The sequence below is a fragment of the Chiroxiphia lanceolata genome, chromosome 24 (assembly GCF_009829145.1).
Source record: "Chiroxiphia lanceolata isolate bChiLan1 chromosome 24, bChiLan1.pri, whole genome shotgun sequence".
NCBI lineage: Eukaryota > Metazoa > Chordata > Aves > Passeriformes > Pipridae > Chiroxiphia > Chiroxiphia lanceolata.
In genome coordinates this window covers 4106808-4122736 of record NC_045660.1, presented here as the reverse complement: position 1 = coordinate 4122736, position 15929 = coordinate 4106808, and the positions used below count along the sequence as shown (strand labels likewise).

Here is a 15929-nt window from a genome sequence, read left to right as displayed (position 1 = left end):
CCTTTGAATTCTAAGGTGAATTAGCAGTCTCTGCTCATTAACTGCTCCCTGTGTCTCTCGGAGAACATGGATAATAGTTGCAGGTAGGACGTGTGTCTTTGTTTTAATGGGCCTGTTGGGACCCCTCACATTAAATGATGCAAGTCCTCGAGGAGGTGTGTGAAGGAGCAATAAATAGTATATAATCAGATTACCTTTAACCACTTTAAAATTAATTTCAAGCATCCAGACCAGGAGGCACCAGCAGCATTTTGCCCCACCGGTGTCACTGCCGTTGTCTTCTGCTGAACCTTCTTGAACTGGTCCTCCCAGAATTGCTCCTTGCTTGTCAAATTACCCATCATTGTCAGAAGTGATTTCCCCTGCCTCACCGACATCTGAGCCCCCTTGCCCAAGAACAGGAGGAAACCTCTTTTTCCCCAAGGAGCATTTGAGTGATGATCACTTCCCATTTTCTGCTGAGCTCTCCATAGCCTGCCTGCAATAGTCTGTGTGTCAGGGGAGACAGATTGGATACACGTGGAGAGTGGATTTGCAGTATCTCTGCTGTATCAGGGATTGTGTTCCTGAGGCTCAGTCAAACCAGCTTCCTCCTCTGTGACACTTTCAAAGGGAGACAGTTTGATTTGAGCTCCAGGAGGTTTGGAGTCATGCAGTGACGGGCCAGGGCCTGTTGTTGGAGGATCACTGAATGATGAAAGATGGTTGGAGAAACTGGGGAAAAGAGGATTAAACTGGGGAGCTGCTGCCAAGTATTAAATGCTTAAGAATCAGTTGGCAATAGGTGCTTATCATATGTCTTCTTTCCCCTTCCTGAAGGAAGTAACTATCTGAAGGGCTGTAGCTGTGACAAGCAATTCGTTTTTATGCTGAACACCTTTCTTCTCTTTTCTTTTTTTTCCCAGTATATAATAAGAATATTGCTAACCTGTTCCCATCAGCCCACTCTCCTCCAGACTCTTCCTACTTTGCCACGTTCCTAAATGAGCACGAGCTCTCTTTTTCTGTCTCTCACCCATGACTGGTTCAGGGGAGAGCTGCCACCACTGGTTGAGCCTGAACAACAGGCTTAATTCTTCAGGGGGAATTGATATTTGAAAAAAACATGAGTGGTTTGTAATCCAAAAAGGCGATTTCTCCCCCAGCTGGAACACGTCCTGTATTAAACTCGATCAGAGCAGCCTAAAAGCCAACACTTCAAGATGCTCCTCTGTGGTGCCAGATTAACCCAGAAACTGTGCAGGCCATGTGCTGACACCGTCGTGTGGTGCAGGTGGAACTGGGATTCATTATCACTTCCCGGGAACTCGGAAGATCGCTCCTGTTGACAACGAAAAACAGACTGGGCTGTCTTGTGAGCCAGGTGTTTGGGTGATTTCCCCAATGCCAGTGTTCAGAATTCCTTTCCTTTAGGTGGGAGGCTCATCCTTGTTTGGCAGGTGGATTTTTTTTCGAGGCTGTGTTACCTTTTAAGTCTCTGCATGGTCTGATGTGCTGTAGGCTCCGCTTCTTCCAAACCACATGCTCCAGGATTAGTTGCTCTCCTGTTCCTAAGCATCTCTCCAGGGAATGATCAGCCCTTTGACCTTTCCTTAGGTGGAGCAAGTGTGACTTTATCCACCCTACAGTGGCACAGGACTAGGGTTTGAGTTGATTTAGGTGTGAAGCTTATGGAGTGGTGGTAACCTTGGCATGGTCTTGAGTGATGTCCTGTATGGAATTCTCATGGTCCACTAGGTATTTCTTCTAGAAATACAAGATTGGTAGCCCCTTAGTAGCCACCATCCTTCTGAGGAAGTCCCTGAAGTGTAGGAGTGCAGTGGTTTATTTGGAAAGCAAAGAAAAATGAGGTTGCTCCAAAGCTAATGGACTTTTTTTTTTTTTTCCCCCCAGTCTGCAAGAGAATGTGCTGATAAAAAAAGAAATAGATCTAATTCTTGGACTGCTTCTCTGTCCCCTTCATCTCTCTCTTCTGCTTTCTTGTTGCTCAGATGTAATTTGTTTAGTTTACCTTAAATAAAGGGAATGAAGTTGCTCTGTGTTACAGCTCTCAGGCTCACAAACAAAAACCTCAATAAATAAGACACAGTGGCAGGGTTGTAGCTCAAGTCTGGTGTTTCTGGCTTTGCAGGCTTCATCTGCAGTGTGTAGGTACCTCTCACAGGCAGCTGAGGGACTGGGCTGTAATGAGATGATTGTGAAGACTTAACTGAGAAATTTTCTTCCTTTCTGAAAAGGCCTGTAACCCATTTCCTAGTTTCATTTGTGTCAGCTGAACAAATAGTCCCAGCTCTGTCCTGGAGATCACTGACAACTGGGTTGATCCTCCTCATAATGTGAGCAGATTGAGTTTCTACTTGAGAGTATCAGCTGCAAGTGGAGTGTATTTTCCAGTGCTGATTCTTGGTGCAAGGTGGCTGTGCTGGAGGACAATTCTGATAGGGAAAGTTGAAAAAACAAGCTGGTGGGAGTGTTTCTGCCTGGCCAACAGCACCATTGCAGAGGGAAGATGAATGGCTGGTGCTCAGTGCTCGGGATGAACAGAGGCAGAATCGCCTGGACAGAGGATGGTGGATAAATTAATGGGATCAGAGGAGGTGACATGGGGACAGGTCTGTGCACCAGGGACTGTTTGTTTGGTGTCACAGGGGTCACCTGTGCTTTGCTGTCTGGTGACTCTTGTCCCTTGTCTTCCTGTAGCTGGTGCTGAGAAGAACCAGCAAAAACTTTGGTCACTGTGCTGCAGCATTTCCCTGAATAGGGATTTTAATACCTTCTTATTTCTCTAACCAGCACGTTATCTTTATTTAAACCCTCTTTGCTTTCAAACTTGGAGGGAAATGCCTCCTGCCTTTTTGCTGGCAGAAGAAATTAAGGCCCAGAGCGGGCAGGGAGCTCTGGCCTAAGCCCAGATCCTGTCTCAGGAGTTCCAGACTCCCATCGCTCTGCCTGACCCAGAGCACTCCACAGAGGGGACTGACTGGCAAATCTTCGCTGCAAGGCAGATCTTTCCAGAAACTGTGCAGTGATTTTCACGGTTTACTTTGTTGCCAAGATAATTCTGAGCTGTGTAAAACGTCTCTGTGTAGATTTCTCCCAGAATTCGACAGTTTGCCACCACCCAGAAGCTGTGTGGTGACGTGGTCCCAGCCAGCTCCCAGGCTTCTAGCACGAATCCCTGGATAAATGTCAGAAGTTCAGGCTGGTCTCCAAGCACTGCCAGTGAGAAAAAGAACCAAAAAGAACAAGAAAAGCAGCACTCGGGAGATGGTCGCTTTTCAAACTCCTGCTTTAACAAGGCACTGATTTTAATCAAAGCCAGACCAGCTGTTTGAAGCCTCCAGACCAGCAGAACCAGGCAAGGGCATCTCCATGGTTTTGGTTCTTCTTTGGCCCTGGCACCACCTGCACCCCGAGAGGTGAAGATAAATAACCAGTAACAACCGGAGCCTTTTGTGCCTCGACAGTTAACAAGTTCATCATGTTTCATAGAAACTGCATCCTAATTTTTATTCCAAACAAGATTTCAGCACTAATTTCTGTTTTGACAAATATGATTTGACATAAGAACAGTGGGAGTCAAGACCTTTCATTTTTGATCTGGGTTTACATTGCGCTGATCTAAATTCCTCCCCCTTCTGCTCTTGCCTTTCAATTGTAAACTCAGTTATTAAAGTTAGCAAAAAGCCATTTGAAACCCTCTGTTCTGTAGCATTTAAACAGTCCTGCTGTATGCAAGATTAAGTCTGATATCTTCCTAATGACTTGTGCTGCTCATTTGAAGCCTTGCACAATGCATTACTGTACAGATTGTTTAAATGGCTTTGTTGAAAAGGAAGGATTTGGTTTCTGTTCACTGGGTAACTTCATAAAGGACTGTTTGCCAAATGGCAGGGCCAGGCCCCCTGGGTCTGAGTCTCCGTGGCATTAAAGACGATATTCCCCAACCTTTTCTTGCTCCAGTGCTTTGGCACTGCCTGACTGGGTGTGTTGGTGAGGTCAGTTTGGGCTTCCATCCATCTCTGGGGCAGACAATTCCCAGCAGTCACAGGGATACGTGGCTCCAAACACGGGTGATGTGGCACAAAGAACCTTCTGGGGGAAGATGTCCCTGCCCATGGCAGGGGGTGGGAACTGGATGAGCTTCAAGGCCCTTTCCAACTCAAACCAGTCTGTGATTCCATGGTTCTGTGAGAGAAGAATTTTCTTGGAGCTAAACCCTGGCATCAGGGAGGTAGTGCTGGAAAGCTGGTGAAGATAATCCCATCTCCTGCTGCTTGGGAATCCTTGCACCATGTCCAGCTTTCCAGAGGTGCATCTGGGAATGCTCTGAATTCGTCCTCGCTCCTTGCACCTCGACAGCAAAGCTGGTGGGAGGTGAGGCAGGGAGACTCCTGCATGTGTTATGTGGGTTATTGCAAGGGTTATCACCTGTGAGCCCTTGTGCTCCTTGGCTCCCCAGGCGTGGAATTCGGGAATGTCTGATGGAGTCAGGCAGCGCCGTTGCTAAAAGGCATTTCTCCTTCCTCAGGGAAAGGGCTATTACAGACCCCACTCTTAGCTACTTGTCTGCTGAAGCATCACTTTTATGGGTTTTTTTAAGGCTCTCAAGGGACAGGCTTGCAGCTGGGAGCCCTTCAAGTCTCATATCTGGCCTGTGATACTCCAAGCTGGCTATTTTGGGAGGAGGGGAGTGAGGGGAGGCGGTGCTCTCTGTCCCTCCCGCCACAGCTGCTCCACTTTGGAAAAATCAAACATTTGCTAAGCTCTGGGGGCTGGATGTGTCCTGGGGTTGGGCCACTTGTTTAGTTTGGGAGAAGCAGGTGCAGGTCTGTGTGCTGAGTCTGGACTTGCACACGTAGATCCCCAGCCTGTGAATACCTCACCCCAAGGAGGTATTTCATTTTGGGCAAAATTCCTTCCTAGAGCCTGACTGAGTAACTTCCCACCAAAAAAAAAAAAAAAAAAAAAAAAATTAAAACCCCAAAAACAAGGCAACAAAACAGGGCAAAAAACCCTCACAGCCACCACAAAACTGATTTTGATGAAGGGGTGCTCTTTGACCCTGAAAAGTGATACCCCTCAGGTAGGGATGGAGCTGGAAAAGCCAGAAGGAAGAGCAAGGGGTTGATTCACCCGTGTGAGCTGCCATGGGGAGCATGCAAGAGTGTCCTGTGGGATCCTGGAGAGAGGTCCCAAAACCCAAGGTGCTGTACTGGCCATCCCTTCTGTTTGGCCCTGCTGCTCTGCATCCTGCTTAATACAAGCCCTGTGAGGTGGGTGAAGGTAAATGAATTGTGCTTTGTTACCGGTGAGTCACAACCATTGTCTCTTCTCCTGTCAGTGAGTCACTGTCAGCTCGTTGGAGCAGCCTGGAAGGATCTGATGGGGCTTTGTGTCCACGGCAGCTGCATGGACTGAACTGAGGAGAAGGCAGGAGGCTGAGGCTCCAGGGCCCAAGGGGGTGACAGATCTCCTCTGTTAGGGGCAGCACTTTGGTGTTTGAACTGACAGAGCTGGGGAAGACAAACCATCTTCTGAGCACAGCAAAACCCACCATCTATTTCCTGATGCCAAGGGAACGCATTGAAAATATCCTGGATGCTCCTGCAAGTGCTCTGCAGTCTCTTTGTTCTTCATTTGTCTTTCTCTGTAGTCCAGTTCTCTCCCTCTTCTTTTTCCTTCCCTGATTTTTGTCCTCTCATTCAGTTCCCTGCTCACTCCTGAGTCATGTAGCTGCTGTTAAATCTCCTCTGCACTGTCCAGCTCTGCTGGCTGTTGCTGCCTGTGGGTGCAGAGGGTGGAGGCCAAGGTTCTTTCAAGCTGAAGGTTCTGACCTTGGCTGCAAGAAGCTTTATGAAAAGTTGTAGCTGTCTCTGACGTGTCTGTCTGCTGTTCTGTGTCACTCCCACAGAGACTGAAGGAGAGCTGAACCCAGGGTAGTGTCACAGTCTCCTGTGATAAAAGGCAGTTCTTTGGTGTGAACTCTTTGTCTTTTGCTCAATAGGTCACCTACTTCCTAAAAAATGCTATCCTGGGCCCTTTCTAATGAGGGAGCTGGACTGTGCTGTGTGAGCAATGCCTGGATCAGTGTTCTGGCCCAGTGCAACCCGTGGCCATCCCTTGCTGTTGGGGTGCAAAGCATCACAGTTGAATTTCAGATGTGGATTTGGTTGCTTATGAAAGTTTCAGAAAGTCAGGAATATACTCTTAGTGCTCTACTAATGCAGTTTCTGTTGTGTACCTGGTGCTGGTGTGTTTGCTTGGCCTGTTTCTGCCTAAATTGGTGGGTTTGATTTGCAGATAATGGGTAGCTAAAAGGAAGTTCACTGGCAGAGCAGCAGTTGTGATTGTTACCATAGTTATACTTAGTCCCTGCTTGGTGCTGTGCAGTGCTTTTCAAGCCTTAATTATCCCTTTCATGTCTGGCAGGTGGCAGGGCAGGTACTCCCCTCCTATGAGAGCCCTCGTGGCCTCCCTGTAAACCATACATGGAGAAGAAACTGCTCCCTGTTCTCCTCCATGCCCAGGGATGCTGGAGGAGAGCAGGGCCATGGGACATGTGCAGATGAGTGAATCTTGTGCTTGTGCCAGGGACCCCCATCTGTTACTTGTAGGTTCCCCACTCACCTGACTTGGAGCTTTTCCCACCCTCCGGCGTGTGATCCAGATCCCACTTCTGTCACTTCTTGGCTCAGAGTCCATACAGATCTTCCTGTTGGGGTCAGAGGAGCCCCAGGCCACGGTGGCAACTCTTCCCTTCTGCCCTGTGCTCTGCCAGGGGCTCCAGGAGGGTTGTCCCTCACCTGGCTGGCAGCTCCCTGGTGTCCTGGACTCAGCTGTAGCCTGGCAGACTTTTGTACCTGTTAGTCCCTTTGGTCATTGAGATTGGCATGTGTCTTCCAAAGTGTCCCCCCCCCTGCCCTGGCCCAGTGACACACGTTAAACCTCCTAATGAGCCTTTGGAATTGTGCTTTGTCTTATGAACTCTTGCTGCAAATGGCTCCTTAGAGCCCCTGAGCTATCAGGCATCAAGGACAGAAGAAGAGGATGAGCCCTTCTTATTCAGATTATGTACCCCAGAGCAGAACAAGCTGCTCTGGGCTTTATCTGGGGTTTTTAGAGATAGCACTGCCATTAATTCCCATGAAAGCCCTTCTGAAGCTCTGCTGCATGGAAGGTCTGTTCCTCCAGACTGGCACATTCCCACGGAGCTGTGGGGGCACGGTGTGAGTACAATGCCAGCTCCTCTCCGTGGAGGCTCCATTCAGCACCTTTCACAAGCATTCTGTTAATTAATGTAATGTTTGTTAGTGCTCTCTGTGGCAGTGCTCACTCCTCTGGGTGGGTGGGAGCAGGAACAGAGCAGCCTTGTTGCCTACACTCGTATCTCCATTCTTTTTGTGCACAAAGGAGCAAATGCAGGGTGGTACAGGCCCTCCTTCGGCTCAAGAAGAGATGAACCTTTGTCTTGCTTCCATGAGCTGCTGCTTCTCCTCTCCTGCTGTTCACTCACGGGTGGAACCCCAGGCAGAGGCCCTGCCACTTGCTGTGACAAGAGCTGCTCTGAAGTCCTTGAGCTGGAAATGTCCCCAGACAAGCATCCCTGAATTCCACCTGAGGTCCCAGTTCTTCTCCCTGGTCCTGGTGGAGGAGGATCATCCCATTCAGGATGACTGTGTGCTCTCACTGGGCGGTGCAGGAGCTGGTGTGGATCCCAAAGCTGTGCCCCACAGACCCACCTTCCCTTTTGGGCATCAGCAGAGTGACTTTGCTTCTCCCAGGTGAGGTGTATCTCCACTCCAAGCCAGTTTTGGAGCAGGATTAGGGGGAGCTCTTCATAGCACACAGAGCCTTAGGTTTGTGGAGACAGGTAGAATCTCAGACATGGAGTCCTGCTTAAAAGCCACTGCTCCCATCTCTGGGTACTTTCAGGAGCGTTTCTTCTGAGAGTTTCTTGGTTTCTACTTTAAAACTCGAGTACAATGAGGCTGAAACCAGCAATTTAGAGAGGAGAGTGTCAGCAAGAGTCAGAAGTGACACAGTGGGGTTTGCTTCCTTTTTCTTTTGAAGCTGCTTCCCCTTTGATTATATCCCTCACATGTGCAGGTTTGGAAAGGTGATGATTTCTAAAGGAGCGTGTCAGGCAGGTGTCAGCACCTTTACAGTGGGTGTGGATATGTTGTAATGAACACACTGGGATGTGGACAGCACCATATTTTGACAGCTGAGTATAATTAGAGCTGCTGGACGTTGTGTCTCGAGCTCTGTCATGACCCGGTGAAGCAAAGTCTGAGCAAGAAGGAAGGAAGATGCTCCTGTAGCAAAGAAGTAACAGGGTGGGGGACCTTCCTGGATGTCCTGGTAAGTGCCAGGCAGAGCCAAGTCCTGTTGCCTGGTTTGCTCTGTGGTTTTTTATCACTCTCATGAGGCCGAAGCTGAGGCGGCCGCTCTGGTGTTGCGATGGGCTTTGGGAGAGTCAGTCGTGCCTTTGCAGTGGCTTCAAAGCTGGTCAAGAAGAAAGGAAACATTGCCAAGACCCTTGTACAAAACACACAGTTCATCAGGTACAGAGGGTTAGGGGAATATTTAAAGCAAATGTTTAAACTGACACAAAGACAAACCAGCAGGGAAGAGAGGTTTGCCCTCCACTTTGTCAAACACAGGGAGGAAAGCTGAGCAACTCCAAGCTCTGCCATAGCAAAGATCCAAGCATGTTCCCAATCCCCAATGCAATTCATGTATTTAAAGGCCTTACTTGCTAAAAACATAAATGGCTCTGTCAATTCAATAATTTTTCACTTCAATTAATCATCCCAGAAAATTGTAAGTTTATTGTCCCTTTGTCTCTGTTTAGCTTGAGCAAATCCAACTTTTCTCATTGTCTCTCTGCAGATTATGAAAAGCTTTGTTGATTATATCATCAAATTAAATCGAGCCCATTAGTGTTGCTCTCAGAACATCACAGTAACAGGCTGTGCCTCAGGTGGCATTGCCCTTCCTTCTCTTTTTAAATGCTTTGCCTGCGTCCGTGTCGTGTCTCTCCTCGCTAATAGGAAAGTGTATAAAAATCACATAATCATTAATATTGAAGGTTCATTAAGGTTGATAAAAGCAGCACTGCCTGCCATGGTGTTGTTTTTCCTGATCAGTGCTTTTGGCAAGCACTCCAGACCCACATCAGCTCAGCTGTGTTTTAGGACCCACCAGTTGATCTAGTGACTGTTTGACTCCATCTCTTGCGCCCTCGGAGATGGCTCCGGTTAGAGGATCATTTCCCAAGCCTGTGGGAATAAATGGATTTCTAGAGGCTGTTTCAACTGCCTCCATCCTTTTCCACAGCTCCTGCTTTTGATGCAGACAGCATCCGAAAGGCAGCAATCTGTAGTTGAGCAGTAAAGTCTTGGTTGGGTTTTTATTAAAGCAATGATGTGCTGGCTGGCTGAGAAGTGTCAAAACTGCAATCTTGTAACATCAACAAAATAAGGCAGGATCCTTCCTTACGGAAGAGGAATGCTGAGAGCAGAAATGAGCCTGACATGGAATTGTTGGATCTCAGCACTTCTCCTCTGGGGATGATGTTCATCAGACACAGTCGTTTTTTTTTTTTCCCTTAATAAGAAAAGACCAAATTCTGAGGGTTCATGACAACTGATTCACCTTTGCCTTCCCCTCCCCTCTGCAGTAGTTCCCCAAGAGTGCATCCAGCTGGGTTTTCCTCTCTTAAGCAGAACAGGAATTGAAGTAACACTGAAGGTATTACAAAAGTGCCAAACCAATCTGAGCATGCAATGAAAGGCTGGGGGCGCTGGGGGAATTTGGGATAGTAGTTTAAAGTCTGTTGGTGAGAAGAAGGGACTGACCTGAGCCAAACAGAAATAAGTCTCAGGAAAATCCCTGGGCACAGCAGTGTGTGAGAGTCTTTCTGCTGGAAAGGGAGATGATGGGGACAGAGCTGGTAGGAGCAGCTTCTCCTGCAGAAATGAAAGCTGAAGTTCATCCAAGTCTTTGCTGCCAGAGATTCCAAAAGGTCTGGCTGTCAGGGGGTGGGCAGGAATGTGGCTGCAGCTGAGCAGTGTGTGTGTGTGTGGGCCCAGCTCGCTGATGGTGATACAGAGGCAGCTTCACGCCTGTGTCCCTGGTGCGTTACATCCACAGGAGGGATGACTGATGATCATCCCAAACTGGAGTCCTCCACGTGAGGATTTGTGTTTGCTGAGTTATCCAGGAATGTGGTTTTTGAGTCATGATGTGCTTCGTTCCCTTTGCTGTCCCGTGCCAGGAATAATTTTAGGGAACCCAACCCAGACAGAAATCAAACTCCAGTGCTGAGGTGTTCCAAACTCAGGGTTGTTACATCTCTAATTCCTTTTCATCTCAACTGCTGTGAGATTGTCTGCCTACACACCCTGCATTCTGCCTCACTAGGAGCTCTCCTGTGGTCCTTTTGCAGGAGACAATGCTTGGCATGAAGTTTTTTACATTAATGACCTGGTTGGTCCAAGTACTTGGTTGGAATTTACTCCAGCCTTGTGTGTCCCATTGCCACCTGCTGGGGAATGGTGAGTGTGCTCACAGGGACTGTTCTGTTGGCCAAAGGAAGGGACCGGTCCCTAAAGTCACCCACTCTCTGCTCAGGGTTCACTGAGGTTGGTTTCTGGTCTCTCAGCCTCCAGGGGTGGCTTTTGTCCTTTCTGTGGAGTATTCTGTCCATATGCTGGTGGTGGGACAGCCTGGGTCATGGCATGGTGCAAAAGGATTTGTGCCCCAGAAAAACAACCCTGCATCAGGACAGGAGGATCAAGGTCCTGCCTTGGATGCTCTTGCACAATAAAAATACAGTTCTGTCACGTAGAAGGGGCTTGTGCTGGTAACTGGGTTGGAAAGAGGCTGAATTTATGTTTATAGGTAAACAAAGATTAGAGCTGGAATTGCCCAACCCCTTTGGCCAAGACAAGACTGGAAAAAAGGCCAAGGCTTGCAGTCATGACTGGTGGCTTCAGGCGTGGACCTTGAGCTGTCCCTTGGGGGAATTCTTCCAGAAGTGTCAGGCCTTTGAAAATTGGGTCTCTCCAAATTTGGGTGGCAGAGCTCACTAGTCCTGGTAGAAGATCTCAGCCCAGGCCATGGCCTGTCTGGATCCCACCCAAACATCCCCAGTACTGGGGCTGGGAGCTGCTGCCTGTGCCAGCTCCCACAGATGGATTTGGAGCTGAAGAGGATGGGGTGAGTGGGGCTTCATCACTCCCTTGTGTTTGTCATGCAGGAGGCCTTCGAGGAGCAACTGTGATCGATGCCTTAGATACCCTCTACATCATGGAACTCGAGGAGGAATTCCAAGAAGCCAAGAAGTGGGTGGAGAAGAGCTTTGACTTGAATGTGGTGAGTCACTTCCTGGGAATGCCTGTCTGTGTCACCTGAACAGCCAGTTCTGATCACAGCCTTCTCTAAGAATCCTTTGGGGAAGGGAACCATGAAGTCTGGGGGGGGAAGAAACCACTCAACTGATTACTTTCTTTTTAAGGCCAAAGGGACTACGATGATTCACTCCCAGCCAGGGGCCACCAGATCAGACTCACCCTGTCTGGCTGAAAATAAGATTCAGTGTTTAATGGTTTTGTGTTTTGGTCTGGGTTATGAAAACAGCTGTAATTATTAGACACTCCAAGGAAGTTTTGTTCATCAAAGAACAAGTTCTGTTTCATCTCAATTAAATGTCTGCCTGTGATAAGACAAGGTTTCTGTTTCAAATGCTGAGATTAAGATTAAAACCACAGATCTCCTTGTCTGGGCCCTTTGCTGATGTGTCGCTGCTGGGACTTGTGCAGTGGGACTGTGGCACCTTGGCAGCAGAGTGGGAGCAGAGGTTTGGAAGGAAGAGCACCTCTAAAAATGGCCAGAGGTGCTTCTCTCTGTGGCTTCTGAACCTCTCCTAGATACTTTTGGGAGCTGTGTTAGACGTGCTGGGGCTCTGGGTGCAGCACATGCCTTGCAGTGCAGTCAGCTGCAGGATGCTGTCCCTTATCCATCCCTTGTCACAGTTCTGCCTTGGCCTCCAGGCCAGCTCTTGCATTTCTCGTGGCCCAGCTGATGGGATCTCATCAGTGGCACACAGAGAATGTTAAAACCAAAGTGCAGTTTGGTTTTATTTGTTTAATGCCAGTCTAGTTGTTATGAAAGATGGTTCTCCCATGTGAACAATGCCTGCAGCTGCCTTTCTAGAAAAGCATCATTTGGGAGGGCATGACTGGCACTCGTGGATTCATAAAAGGCAGACCACATCTGATGAATTTGGTGAATGGTCTCACAGTCTGTTACTGAATCAATAAACAAGGGACAATATCAACTGGGATATAATTTATCTGGATTTCATAAAAGCTTCTACTCTTGGTCTGCAGAATAGATTGATCTGTAAAGACAAGAGTGAATGCTATGGATTGATTGGTGGAGTCAGGGAGGGAAATTAATTAAATATTGGCTCTGTACAAGGAACTCCAATAGTCCAGAAAAGCGAGACAGGAACTCCAAGGCCCACAAGCTCTGTTGGAAATCGGGTGCTGTGATCTGTCTCATGCAATTGCACTCATCATCTCCAGAAAGCACTTGCTGTGATTTGTGACCTGCAGGTATTTGCAAAGGGCAGGGTAGTGCAGAGGTTCAAGTGCCCCTTTGCTCACTCAGAGTGCTGTGTTGGTGGAAGATCTTTCTGGTTTTTGGCTTCGTGTGTTTGCGTGAGGGTAAGGAATCGTTCATGGTGCAGATTTGATAGCCAGGAGCAGGTATTTTTTTGTAGGCCTTTTTGAATGCAATTGTTTTGACATTTGCTGATCATCAGCTGAATTGGCAGAGCAGGACTTGTTCCAGGTGAGTGGGCTCCTGAGGGATTCAGTGAACCACATCCACGTGTGTCTGCTCTGTGGGGTGTGGGGCACACGAATACCACGCAGCCTGTCTGTCCCTTAATATGACCAGGCTCTGGTCCTCTCCCAGCCTGCACACAGGTGAGTCCTTGAATGACTGAAAATATCTACCCAAAGGAAAGCAGGAATTGTGTCACATCCATCTGATGCAGTGCCCTCTTCACGAGAAAATGGAAAAAGTATTTTTTTCCACGGGGCTGCACAGTTTCCTCATCAAATAAAAACACTTTAAGGGGTAAATTTTTACCCTAAACTGACTCACAGCTCTTTGCAAGGCCTAACCCAAGAAAGGGCTGGCTGGACAACACATCTGCCATGGTGGCTGACTTAGGTGTTGTGATAAATGGGGCAATTTGGGTGTTTCTCTTCCCTTCAGACTCCACCTGTCACTGCGGAGCAAATAAAGCGCTGTGAGATCTTGGGCAAAAAGCTGTGCTACCCTGTGGGTGGGGACTGGGAGACTGAGGGATCTGCCTACAATCTGTTCCCCCTTGGCTGCCAGTTGCCTGTGCAGACTTTGCAGTCAAGTGTATCCTCGTGTCTTTTCAGAATGGAGAAGCATCCTTGTTCGAGGTGAACATCCGCTACATCGGAGGGCTGCTGGCCACGTACTACTTGACTGGAGAAGAGGTTTGTACCAGCAGCTCTTTGTGCCTCACACAGTCCCCTGTAACGAACTGAAAGGGTTCTCCAGCAGCTTTTCTCTGAGCATCAGATAATCCCCTCCATAACAACAGGCTAAACCTATCTTTTTTTGTGAATATGGAAATGCCGCTAATGTTCTTTTAATTAAGCCTCGCATAATTACCTTGCACACACCGGGCACGGCTCATTTGCAAAGATCTTTTCTCCTGTGGGCAATTCTAGCAAGACATGTTTCCAGCTGGACACATTGCTCCCCAGGGAAATGCCATTTGCAGGGATCTTTGTCTTTGCACTTGTTCCTTTCTGTTCTAAAGGGGCAGTGAGATTTCATCAAACGTCATTCCAGATTCTGCCTCGGGCTAAGGAGGGCAACTGCTGAGGGGCAGGTGCTCCATACTCTGCCTGGACAGTCTCTCTCTAGCAGTAGTTTCTGAGATGAAGTGCCCTGGGATACAGGGAAGGAGGTTGGCAAACTGTTCCTAGAACACCTTCTGGTGGAAAGGGGTTGGAACTTCCTTGAGGTCCCTTCCAACCCAAAGCAGTGTCAGATTCTATGTCCTGCCAACTCCTGTGACAGTGGTACAGCTCCACAAAACGTCCCCTTGCTCTGCAGGTGTGGGCTGGGTGTCACAGCCCCTCCTTGTACCGTGGTGGAGCAGCCTTTTGATGGATGCTCCATCCCCCTGCAGTCCTGGGTAAAGCAGGAGGCTCTCACTTCCACTTCCCTTCTTTCTCTTCAGCCTGGCCAGGGCCAGGGCTTAATGCCATAATCTGATTTATAATGTGGCTGGGCTGGAATTTTACAGCTGGCTGTAGAGAGATGAAGAGATTATTCCTTTGCCCTGGTGGAAGTCTTTGGTGAGCAGAAACTCTGATTTAGGGGGGAGTTTTGTGAGTGAAGGAACTGGAGGACTGGCTCTAAATGACAGCTCAGTGCCCATGGCTGGGTCCTGTCCACCATAGCAGGGTGGGATGGCTCCTCACTGCAGAGTGACACCATTGATCCGAGGAGGAGTCACAGGAGCAGCTCTGTTACTTTAGTTGCATTTTAAATGAGTTCCAGGAATGACTTCTCTCCGTGATTTCCCTCCAGGGAAAACTCTCAAAGACTCAGTGCCCTGACTTGGAGTCTGTCTCAGTGACAACTTCAACAGGTTTCAGATCAACAGAGCAAAAAAGAAACCACATTAAACCATAAAACTCCAGCAGTGACCTCTTGAAGTCCAGTCAGCAGTGATGCTCAGCAGCCAGGGCAGTGCCTGTCATTTACCCAGTCAGTGTCACTGGGCTGAAAGGCAAAAATCAAGGCCCTGTCTCTTGCTTTCCCTTCTGAACCAACCCCCTTTTTCCTTGTGAGTGTATCAAAGGTCTGCAAGCCCACAGGAGAGCTCAGGTTTCCTCAGTGCTGTATTTTTAGAGCAATAAATTCCTGCCTTCTGAGCACTACCATGACAGGGCTAGAGGTAAAAGGCTTGTGTTTTATCTCCTAAGTCACTTACAGGCTTCCCTTGATCAGGACTAATCTCTGGAGCAAAGATAAGTGCTTGTATCAGTTTGTCCCAAAATAATTGTAGATGGTTGCCCTGTGCTGCAAACCACCATAAGCTATAATTTGACTTGAAGGCCCCAAACTGAGGCATTAAAAATGGAAAAGGAGCAGCTTAGCCATGAAACCATGAATCCCTCTTGGAAAAGAGTTGCAAGGGAAAGATTGTTCTTTGGAAATCAAGGCTTTTACAACAGGAGATGACACAAGCTGGACAAACCCATGTTGTAAATCTTAACAGTGCTTCACCCTAGAAAGATTTCTTTTGATTTTAATTCAGTCATTTCACCTCTGACACCCTGGGAAAGGGAAGAATTTGTCCCCAAAGAGTATCCTTTGGATCAGCTCAGATCATAGGGACTTACTGCCAAAGTATTGGGGGTGTTGTGAGCTCTGGCAGCTCTTGTCCAGGCTGAGGGTTTGGCAGGGGACTGGGCACAGGTTTAGTGTAGATTTTAGAGGAAATTCAGAAAGATACCAAAATTCAGTGTGACTCTTGGTTCAGATCAGTGGAACCAGGGCAGCAGCACACCTGAAACAGGGGATTCTTGCAGATTTTTATAATGGTGTGCTTGAAAAAGCGGATTTGAAAGAATCCTGAGTGACTCTTATTCACAAGGAATCGTTCAGACACTTATCCTCTCTTCTTCTTTTAACAGGTGTTCAAGAGTAAAGCTCTGGAACTTGGAGAGAAACTTTTGCCAGCTTTTAACACCCCCACTGGAATCCCACGTGGCGTCATAAATCTGGGCAGGTAAGACACACGTCCTTACAGACATGTCCCTTTAGTGCTGAGCATTTGTAAAAGCCCAGGGCTC

The 15929-nt window shown here is 48.0% G+C and overlaps 1 protein-coding gene across 1 annotated transcript in view; it reads left to right on the top strand.

Annotated features, from left to right (window-relative positions):
• The window catches only part of MAN1C1 (mannosidase alpha class 1C member 1), a 64566-nt gene that overhangs the window by 31905 nt on the left and 16732 nt on the right, over positions 1 to 15929 (top strand). The window contains exons 4-6 of the mRNA XM_032709790.1: positions 11267 to 11382; positions 13470 to 13550; positions 15771 to 15865. Coding sequence (XP_032565681.1) covers positions 11267 to 11382; positions 13470 to 13550; positions 15771 to 15865 — 292 coding nt within the window. The remainder of the gene's footprint in view (positions 1 to 11266; positions 11383 to 13469; positions 13551 to 15770; positions 15866 to 15929) is intronic.